Source organism: Epinephelus fuscoguttatus, linkage group LG16, assembly GCF_011397635.1.
Source record: "Epinephelus fuscoguttatus linkage group LG16, E.fuscoguttatus.final_Chr_v1".
In the NCBI taxonomy this organism is placed as follows: Eukaryota; Metazoa; Chordata; class Actinopteri; order Perciformes; family Serranidae; genus Epinephelus; species Epinephelus fuscoguttatus.
The window spans coordinates 8,503,329-8,514,890 of NC_064767.1; the positions used below are offsets into that span (position 1 = coordinate 8,503,329).

General features: G+C 40.9%; 1 protein-coding gene across 1 annotated transcript; it reads left to right on the forward strand.

Moving 5' to 3' along the window:
* The first annotated feature begins 3,622 nt into the window (after positions 1 to 3,622).
* myoz1a (myozenin 1a) lies at positions 3,623 to 9,824 on the forward strand. The gene is made up of 6 exons (XM_049600818.1): positions 3,623 to 3,861; positions 5,483 to 5,569; positions 6,122 to 6,309; positions 7,768 to 8,041; positions 8,756 to 8,921; positions 9,002 to 9,824. Exons 2-6 carry the CDS (start codon positions 5,485 to 5,487, stop codon positions 9,231 to 9,233), a joined length of 945 nt encoding a protein of 314 aa, XP_049456775.1. The 5' UTR covers positions 3,623 to 3,861; positions 5,483 to 5,484; the 3' UTR covers positions 9,234 to 9,824.
* Positions 9,825 to 11,562: the final 1,738 nt, after the last annotated feature.

An 11,562-nucleotide genomic window follows, 5' to 3' on the forward strand; every position in this document is an offset into this window, starting at 1 on the left:
ATGAATATTTATATCATACTGAACCAAGGTTCGTTGTCGGTGAAGATTCTCAGTCATCCAGGTCATGTTAATCGTAAGTGCTTTATTGTAGGCAACTGGACTTGCTTGCGTTCCTTGAAGACGTTTCGCCTTTTGGTTTCAGTTAAGCTGAAATTACTTCTGCACTCTGTGCCTGCTGCATAAAGTGTCTGACTTACCAAAGAAACTTAACCCTCTAGACCAGCCTGGTCAGGCTAATTTTTAGGGTTGGTTTGAGTATGTCATTCAAAAGGAGGATACGACATAAATTGAGCTGTATTTCATCATAAGGAGGCTGTTGTGTGAGAAATTAACTTTTAGAAATACAAGTCAAATTATCTTGTTAAACTAATTACGTGGCAAGAGTCCTTTTTGGAACTTGAAGGATGTTGTCGGTATCATGTTTGATCTTACACATACACAATTTTCAGCAGTGAGGAGGCAGATAAAATCACAATATATGCAACATTCACATTGTGATTGATAAATGCATGATGATAACATTAGAGAAAGTGAATTACAACAAGCTGAGCTAACTTCTATGGGTAAATGAAGCACATGAGTGCAAGCAATTCCCAGTTTTGCCACTAGAGAGTGCCAGGTTCAAAGCTATTTTTAAAGGGGAGCCAAAGAGAGGGAGGCGGAGATTTATTAAAAGAAAACAAAAACATAATCAGACCTCCATCATGTCTTGAGTAGAATGGATGCCCCACTCACCTCTGTATATAGATGGGTATTCAAAATCCAGGCTGTTTTGTCCCCAGCAGACGTGGAGGGGTCTGAGGTGAAGCACCTGCAGAGCAAACAGACAAAATGCAATTTCAGGAGAGTGTCAACACATCATGAACTGACTCCTATTCCACACACTGAGTCACAAGGAGGTGACAAGGTAGTTAGAGCCTCTCCTGTTCACTGACAAATCACATAATCAAAACATCAAATCCTTTTCTGCCCTTTTCACTTTTTAGAAATTTCTGCATATGGCATAAAACATGAACATCAGAGCTCAAGCAAAGGTGAGTACACATAGACTTATGGCACTGCTGCAAATTCTGGTTCATTTTTTAAATAGCTTTGTTTTAAGGTACATGTGTAATCACTGAAGTCATGTGTATCAGATTAACTTTGCCTCAAATGTCAACTTAATGTGTTGGAAACATTTGCCACTGAGCGGTGCTGTGGAGCCATCTCTGACTGAGCGTGCAGTCCAAAGGGCATTTTGTTGCCAACCTCCACACTCCCAGGGTGCCTATATATAGGGCTGTTAATATCTAAACATATGACTATTAATAGAGAAAATGGCATTTTGCCAGTTCACCACTGTAATTAAGAATATGGTCTTAATTTAACTGATTTAAAAGATCAAATAAAAATAAATAAAACAGGGTTGTCAGCTTCTGCAGTCTTTCTATTTCAAGATGTATTAAAAAAACCCATGTACAGTAGTCTCAGAGGTACTTCTGTATGAATCAGATTATCATTTCTAGTAACAGAAGCAGAAGTACAGTTGGATAATACAGATAATTTATCAGATGACCCAATTCCTCACATCTTCTGATGCTGCTTCAACCCTTAATGTTTCCCTCTTTCTCTTTATTATAATGTTTGGTCAGCACTTTATTCGCCAGTGAATTATTTGCCCCAGGGATCTTCTGAATATTTCCATGTGTCTTACAGGACACTGAAGCTTGTGGAGGATATGTAGAAACAGGAAAATTAAATTGAAACAAAAAAGAGATGAATGTATGTGAGTATACAGAACTGATTTGATGGAGGACACAGACAGTGTGTCTTTCTCCAGAGCCACCATGCAGGGACTCGGACAACAAAAGATGGATTGCCTTTTTGCTTTATGTAAGACTACGTAAGACTGGAAATCTTTCAGCTGCAACATGTATAAGCTGAGTGTGTGATCTGTGTGCATGAAGTAAACATACAGCAGATAGAAAACGTTTTCTAGAATGTGGATAAAATAAAGAGTTCACAGGTGGGTCTTAAGTTTCTGAGGGGTTAAGACCTGTTATTGTGAGAGGATGGCTGGACAAGAAGATGCTTAGAAAAGGCAGAACTGAGCCAAATATAAGTGAAAGATTTAATGCAGAGATGCCTGGCTGCAAAACATACCACTTTCCTGTTAAGAACTAAACCATGAGTTAGACAGATCCATAGATAAACTGTAGATCAGCAGGTTGAATTTGCATTTAAACAGAAGAACTACACTTAAAAGTTGTCAGGAAGAAACACTCACAACAACAAAAGCGGCACAGGAGCTGGTACTCTTTCTCCTTTCCTTTCACAAGCACAAAGCAGACCAACTTTCAGAGAAACTTTCTGAGCCTTTAGAGTCCGAAATTTAGGCTGTACATCCATAAAAACCTGATTACTGTAGCGCTCCAGGATTATGTTGCATGCATTTTTAACTGGTGATCATGTTCTCACAAGTATGAGGATGCATATTCTTAAACTTCACTATTTTAAGACAAAGAAATGAAACAAAAAGGAATCGATAAAGTATTTTTCCGCCAGTATTGTATATCCTAGCATTATGAAGGAGGCGTGAAACAACGATTAGAGTCTAAATGACCACATTTTAGAGCAATTTTCATGCATGGATGGATTACCCAGCAGGCCTACCAGGCACAGGCCCAGGGACCCAAACTCTCACGCCCCCTCTGGCCTTCACCTGCAAAATGTCACTCAAACTAACTCACACCAACCAGAGGGCGACTCAAAATGACCACAAAGAGATGCAAAGGAACTGCAAAGATATACTAAAAAAGGGCAAAACAACCACAAAGAGACACAAAATGACCAAACACCATTCACAAACATCTTGCTCCTAGGGAGGATAGGTGCTGGGGCCTTTTGCATATCTCACTGCCTCATAAGCCTCCCATCTCATCATGTCTAAAACATTATGCTATTTTTGGGAGCTAGTTAAATTTTTCTTTGTATTTGGGAAGATTTTGGACTCACTGCAGTAATCCTAAAACCTTGGCTAGCTCCCAGAACTCATGCATTCATGTTGCAGTTCTTGAAAAGCTCTTCAAATGAACAAAACCACAAAGGACACTGCAGGACAAGACAGGCATTGTCTCTAGTGATTACTGGCCTTCGGATCCTCTCCAGTATTGTGCATCTGTTTGCACAAGCTGTTCTGTTGTCATGCAAACATTGTCAGAGTATCTAACAGCTCTGTCTCCACGTGTCCATTATGTCCCATCACATGACTGCTTCAGAGAAGCTGAAAATGTGACAATCTAGTGTCAGGTTAGAGTAGCGTAGAGAGCAAAGAGGCTGACCCTCCCTTTGAAACAGACATAGGCTTAATATACACACATAAGCTTAACTTAAACTCACACTGTGCACTTGTGTGTGCTACCCCAAACACACCCAACAGTCCTTTGAGGTTATCTTATAGCTGAGTTCTGTTCCCCTCGTTCTTTGCTACTAAATATAGGCTTCTGAACCATCTGTGAGAATGATTTTGTTCCCTTAATATCCTCATCAGCACTTTGAGCTGGCCAACAGAGACTTCTCCCCCCGCCTTACCCCCACCCCGATCCCTATTCATACTTCTAACCTCAACCTCCTCCTCCTCCTCCTCCTCACGTCTTGACACCAACACTGCTGCTGCCCACACCCCCAACCCTCTGGAAGATCTGCCATCTGAGTGAAGGGTGGGTTTGCACTTCCCGGGACCTGGGTCCAGCCATAGGGTCAGAGGCACTGAGGGATTTGTAAACTTGTGATCCAGATCACCAGCATTGAGCCCTGGGTCTCCTCTTCACTGTTTGGTATTTATAGTTCTGTCTCTCATCCCAGGATTACAACAAAAACCCGGTGAGTGGATCTGCATCCCATCAGTGTGCTTTGCTCTACTAAAACAGCTTAAATTCTGGCTACTGCAAAACTGCGTTGTGGGAATACAGACGTGCAACATGTTCCCAACCATGATTTCTGCAGGCTGTGCAGCAGGAAACAAATATGGAAGAGGAGCTAAACAACTCAGTAAATGAGATCATGACTTTGCTTTTGATGTGAATGCTTGCTTCTGTCAACGATTAATGTAAAATGGCTCGGGGAGTCACTTTGCTGCTTTTAGATTTTCTTGGTACGTCTTAAAATGACCAAAGGAATGGGTGAATGTGCTGACCATCCCTCTCTGTGGGCGTTGCAGAGATTTTATATGGGGTTACCAAACCCTGACGGGGGGTGGTAAATCTGAGCGCAAGGGATCCCAAGGCTGGTAATTATTTAAAGCAACTAAAATGGGGTCCAAAACACTCCTAGTTAACATCCACAGCTACTCTACATTTTGAGAGAGGTTCAAACGTACAGACAGAATTGTTTTCTGGAGGTGTGTATTGTGTCCTTAAGGGTTGTGTCAAACCCATTTGATAGTCGAATGACGCCATTACACGTCACTAAAATGTCTTGGCTGGAGATGGCTTTTAAAAATAGCAGCAGTGGGTTGAGTTACAGTCAGTAGATGTGATGTGATGTTTTGCCACTTGCCTGGGCCTTAAAGAAACTGTTGAGAGGAAGACGAAAAACTGTACAATAAACACGTAAGATAACGTGAGCCACACTGGGGAGGCACCACAGGTTGTCAGAAATGTGGTTGTTAATATTCTCATGCTTTAATGGTGAGTGATATCTGGACAGATGAGACAGAGGAAAATATTACTCCCACTTCCCCTGCCTGACTGTTCCCATGCAGGCTGCAGATTGGGGAATATGATCAGGTGCTATTTTATGATCCTGAGGCCTTCACTTTTACTGCATAGCACCAAAACTAATTGATGACAACTTTTCACCTGAACTACAGTGAGCTTGTGTTTATGTTGACTCTGTGTGTGTACAGATCCCATGTCCCCAGACAAAACTGAAAAACACATTAAGCTATATGTTTCCCTTGGGGCAGACATCTGTTGCACTGGGTAATGCGGGGAATCTGAGGGCACTGACATCTCCCTTGAACTTGAAAAATGAGCCCACGCTGTCTGTCTGTCTGATACATTCAGGTCCTGTGGATTCACTTTCATGGGTTGTTGATGGCTGTGCAACACCTACAGTACAGGCTGTACTGTAGGTGTTGATGGTACAGTTGGCGCGATGAAAAGCAGTCTGTTAGTTTCTTTTAGATGTGTGAAAGGAAGAACATTGCATTTAATGCATGACAACCTCAGTCTGAAACTGTGGCTATGCAGATTTAGAGTAATATTACTGTCAAATAATTATTTTAAATACGAATAAAGTGATGTAAAATACATCTCTGGATAAGTTTGACATTATTTTGCTTTTGTGTCTTGATATAAAGAGGTTCATTTTCATTATTTCTTCTTACGCTGCTTAAAATGTTTGAAAAGCAAATGTTTAGTTGCATATTAGGCTTTTTTTTCTTGTGTATGTAACCCTAATATTGTTACTGCTAATGCCATGTTTTTCCCTGAACCTCCAGCCATGCCTCTGGGAAAACCTGCCCCGGTAAACAAGCGGAAAAAGCTAACCAAGATCATAACTGACCTATCACATATCACTCAGGATGGTAAGGCTGGCATGAAATGACATGAATATGAAACCAAATGTCCATATGTTCAGTGCAGCTCTTTCATATAAACACAGAATACATAAATAGATGGATGATAGGTGATAGGTAGTGTAGGTGGGGAACTAGTCTTTCAGGATACATGAGGTTACGTCTGCAGTACAAGTAAAAAATAACTATAGAAACATGTAACAACTACATATAATTGACAAAATAATTAACATATATATATATAACAACTCAGGATACTGTACATTTTTTACTACCAACAGTCATTAATGTCATGACGGGTGTGTAAAATGAAGGTGTAAGTGGAATTATAGTCTCAGCATTTAACGGGAAACACATGCATATAAATGCTCAGAGAGAAGATGAGGAAATATTTTAAGTGTCATGAAACATGCAAACATTTAAACAACGTCAGTATCAAAAAAAGTGTGTGATTCCGTTCTGGTTTTCTAGTTTTAGTCTCTGGCATGCCACGACAGAGGCCACTAGACTTCTTCGTCCACATTCTGACGTTTTTAAATGTAACGCGTGTCCCTTACCTAGAGTACGAGTCGGAGCCGGAGGCGTCGGAGTTCGACCTGGGAACAAAGATCAAGACTCCCAAGGACATCATGCTGGAGGAGCTTTCCCTGATGAAGAACAAGGGCTCCAAGATGTTCAAGATGAGGCAGCAGAGAGTGGAGAGGTTCATCTGGGAGAACAATCCCGACGTCTTCAGCAGTGAGTCAATGGTGAGAGCATCGCTGATGGAGAGAACAAAATCCAATCACTTTCACGTCATTTCAAAGGACATTTTTCTCAAAAGCTAATGATTAAATGTGAATAATACAAGCGGAAATTTCACAGAGGTTCCTTTTAGCAATGTTTGAAGACACTTATTTATTCTTGTCTTTAATCTGTCCTAATTAAACACTTAATTCTCTTTACAACTGTCTGAAAGACACATAGTACTAAGACAGCTGTGGCCTAAACGGACATTATCTTTTAAATTTCAATTTTGACATTATCTTTTTAAATTAAAATTCTTACATTAGATTATTACTGAATCCATTAGATTAGGGTTCTATAATATGGAGGATTAAAAATGACCAATAAATCATATTGATTATTTAATGTGTAAATAAATACATGAATAAATTCACAAATACATAAAGAAATAAAAGAAAGAAAAATAAATGAGTAAATTGATAAATACATTCATACATGAATGAATAAAAACCTCCTACCTCTTTAAAATACAAAGAAATATAGAAATGAGTAAATAAAGTTGCACGAAAACATAGAAATATATTTAAACTATTTATGTCCTGTTCAATTATCAACTTTTATATTTATTCATTTTTATTTATGCATTTTACCTACTTCCACATTTATTTCAACATTTATTCTTTTATTTAGGCATTTATTTATTTCTATGTATTTCAGAATATTTATTATTTTATTTGCTTATTTCTGTATTTATTAATGCACACCTCTATTTATTTTTACATTTTTTCTTTTTCTATATATTTATGTTTTCTTGTATATATTTATTTTATTTATTTAAATTTCTTCTTCTTATTTTTTATAATATAATAAACATTTGATATGACTTCATTCATTCATTTTCTAACCGCTTCATCCTCTTAAGGGTCGCGGGGGGGGCTGGAGCCTATCCCAGCTACATCGGGCGAGAGGCAGGGTACACCCTGGACAGGTCACCAGACTATCGCAGGGCTGACACATAGAGACAGACAACCATTCACACTCACATTCACACCTACGGACAATTTAGAGTTATCAATTAACCTAGTCCCCAATCTGCATGTCTTTGAACCCACGCTGACACGGGGAGAACATGCAAACTCCGCACAGAAGGGCTCCCATGCCCGGGATCGAACCGGCAACCCTCTTGCTGTGAGGCGAGAGTGCTAACCACCACACCACCGTGCCGCCCCTTTGATATGACTTATCGTTACTTATTATAATTTATTATGTATTGATTTTTTTTTTTTCATTGATAGTCAAAAGTCATTTTTCCTCCATACTATAAGTTTCTGGAAGACGATAAAGGCATCCAACACACAGTCATGACTCAACATTATCAGTAATGGTTGTGACTTTAAGGAGATGAAACGTGCTTACTCAACAAAAACAAACAAATGTGCTGTGTGTTATATGATTGATTTCACTGATCGTATTTCTTTCAGGACAACCTCCAGAAGTTTGTTCCCGGTCTGGGAGGTCAGATGGGAGGTGACATGATAACTGTCGGTGGGCATTTTGTAAGCAAACAGACTGGACATCTGCATTTGGGAGCGATGCAAGCCGGAGGGGCCCCTGTGCCTCCTCCAAAGCCTGGAAGCAGAGGGGCTGGAGCAGGAGGTGCAGGAGGTGCAGGAGGTGCAGGAGGAGTGGGTGGGGGTGACCATGGGAAAGGTGGAGCAGGAGAAGGAGGAGCTGGTGTGGGGTCTACACTAAAAGGTTGGTATCGTATTTTTGGTTTTTTAAAGCAGGATGCTGTTTTATGGTCAGGACATCTAAAGCTCACTACACTTAGACAAGTTTTTTTGCTTTAATTTATAATTATGAAGTAAATGTTGAGTGCACGATGTAATGGTTTTAGAATAATGACACCATCGGCGTTCAGATTGGCTCTCTATAAGCCTCACTTTCAGCATGCAATTCTGTCTGCTGCCTAACGAAAACGAAGGCTCAGTTTACAGCACTAAGGAAGTGAGTCAACTATTGTGCAACCAAACAGGAAGAGGATAGCGCTTATGTTTTCCCTGGTAGTCAGGCTAGCTTTTTCTCTGTGTTTCCAGTTGCAGGCTCTAGAAAGCAAAAACGAATATTTCGAATATTTCCAAGAGGAGGGACCATAGTGACGGAGCAGCAGCTAGGAGCAGGGCAGAAGTTAAAAGGTGGAAGATCCTAAGAAGCATCTGAGAAAAGTTTCTGCAGTGGATGCTCTAGGAAAAAAACACATTTGGCGTTTAGATGAAGGACTCCTGGGGGAGGGGGAGATGCAGCAAGTTCACCTGCAGGTGTATGTCATAAGGATGTGTCAACAGTGTTTAAGAAGTTCCGTACTCCAGCTCTAAGAGACTCCTGAAAGTAATTTTGCAACTCGTAATAAGTACTTCTGACTCCTGTCGAGTGTGTCTCATGCTCAAGCCATGGATGCTCTTTTCACAGGAGGTGGAAAGGATGATGCATCCAAGAAGAAGCTCATTGTGAAGACATATGTGTCTCCATGGGAGAAGGCCATGAAGGGTGATGAAAGTCTGTTAGCTACACTGAAATCTGAAATGCCTGGTCCCATTCAAGGAAGGGATCTCCGCAAGTACAAATGCTTCAACAGGTACTTCCCTCGAAACATGACTCTGTGGGTGCTTTGTGACAAACAGAGGCTATAATAACTCACTCACCTTGCTTTGCTAGGTGTGCCATGCCCTATGGAGGCTTCGAGAAGGCCAACCAGTTCTTGAAATTCCAGCTGCCAGAAACTGACGCCAAAACGGAGCCTGAACCCGCAGTGGTGTACCAACAGGACATCGGCTGCCGGCCTTCCTTCAACCGCACTCCTATCGGCTGGGTGGGCAGCTGTGAGCCCGGCTCCATTCATATGGAGGCAGATGGTGTGCCCTTCGATGGAGAGACTGATGAGCTGTGAAAAAAATATCCATACTGTGATTACACTCACTGTGCACAGTCACATGCACACATGCAAGCATGAACGCATGCATACACGTTAGCACGCACACACACACGATAGATGAGCTTACAGTGAAATGTTATATTGATGATCTCTTAGTGTGGATGACTGAAAGCGTACATGAAATGTAGTCATGTTCTTATTTTGCTCTGTATTTGGTTGTAAGGCAAAGAAACAAGCTATCGATGTTGTGAGGGGGCGAAACATCAAACTTTTATTTGCTAAGTTCTTACATTGAGTAAACACTCAATTTGTCAGAAAAGTTGTTCTCGGTGAGAAGCTGCAGATTTTGTCAATGAGGAAAGAATGAATCAAGTATGAAGGAAAGATTTATGCTGTGTTACTGTTACGCACACTGTCTCAGTGTCAACTTGTTTCTATATTTGTTATTTCTCAGTGCCTTTTTGTTGTTAAGATTCTCTGTTCATTTGTTGAGCTGTGAAAACCCTACGAACCTGTCTAGCTCATGATGCATGCATAGTCAGCTGCTGATCCATTAACCTACTGTACCAACTCAGTTTCTCCACAATAAACCTTCTCAAACTGGAACAGTTTGGTCCTCTTGGAGAGTGATTAAAACGTCAAGGGAAATCATTTTGTGTGTGTAAAATCCTTACAAAGTTAATTTCTTATACTGTATGTTCAAATACATTTGCACGCAATGCAAATTTCAGCAATACTTTGCAGACAAGAAAAATCTTATGAACAGCCGAGTTGCTCACAGGTTGCCTCAAAAAAAGGAACACTTTTCATGACTGAATAGTGATCAAAATAGATTCAAAGTTAAAATCAAAGGAGGGACTATTTCAGCAATCAATTACTGATACCAACTGCGGTCCCTGCTTTATACAAATGTAGCCCACTTAATGTATCATCGGGCTGAGTGTTAAAGTTTGTGCTGGTTCAGGTGGAGACAATTTTAACTAGTTTAATCATTAAATGCATCATAGTTTGGAAGTTTATCATCTTTTATGATGCACAATTTTTATTTCATAATATTCAAATCAGTCATATTACGTGTTCTACATAATACAGTCCATCACAACATCCAAACACTCCCCCACCTGTCCCACCTGTAACCAAGAGGGGTCAACCTACCTATGGAATGGCTCACAAATCATGAATACACATGATTAAAGGTGGAGTTTGCAATTCTCCTCCAATACACTTTGGATATTTTGTCCACACGGTCAGCTAACTGTCCCTCTGGTGTTCATACACAGCCCTGGCTCTGTAAAGAGTACACAGAGTGGCCCGGACCGAGCTTCACAGCACTGTAGCAGCCATAGCAACAGGGAGCGTTCGTGCTCGTGCACAGGACAGGGGAAAAGGAGCGGGAAAAGAGGAAGGCAGTTGGCGTGACAGGAACTGTTCATCTGACAGTTCATGATAAGACATTGAAGTCCACACTGCATCTTAACAAGGAAAGATAGCAGAGAAACAGCCAAAGAGAAGGTCAGAGGAACAAAACAATTAAGAAAAAGTTATGATCCGGCCAGGGGCAAGACCTGTGTCAACATCGGTGAGGCTTTTCAACAGTGAAAGACATGACAGGGCATATTAAATAAAATTCCCTCTAAGCTAGAAAGAATATGTATCCGCAAAAAATGCAAAAACAAATTCACATGTCCATCATATCTCAAACCCATTCATCACAAACAATGTGCTTCCACTTGTTCTTCACACTGGTACGTACATAGTGTCAAGATACATGCCCCACTTCAGGAGGTATTTTTCTGTTTTGTCCTGCAAATTATACGACATCCTTTCATATGCTGGACTTTGCCTAATTCAGTCACCCATTCCTAAAAAGGAGCATCTCTTGGTTTCAGAAGGTCAATGCTGAAAGGGCTGGCTGTTCGCAGTGGTCTTGGTGGTCCAATGTCCTCTTTTTAGATGAAAGTAAATTTTGCATTTCCTTTAGAAATTAAGGTCCCAGAGTCTGGAGGAAGAATGGAGAGGCACAGAATCCAAGTTACTTGAAGTCCAGTGTGAAGTTTCCACAGTCAGTGATGATTTGGGGTCCATGTCATCCGCTGGTGTTGGACCACCGTGTTTTTTCAAGTCCAAAGTCAACGCAGCCGTCTACCAGGAGATTTTAGAGCACTTGATGCTTCTGTCTGCTAACAAGCTTTACGGCAATGCTAATTTCCTTTTCCAGCGGGACTTGGCACCTGCCCATAGCGCCAAAACCATTCGTAACTGGTTTGCGGACCATGGTGTCACTGTGCTTGATTGGCCAGCCAACTCGCCTGACCTGAACCCCGTTGGGAATCTATGGGGTTTG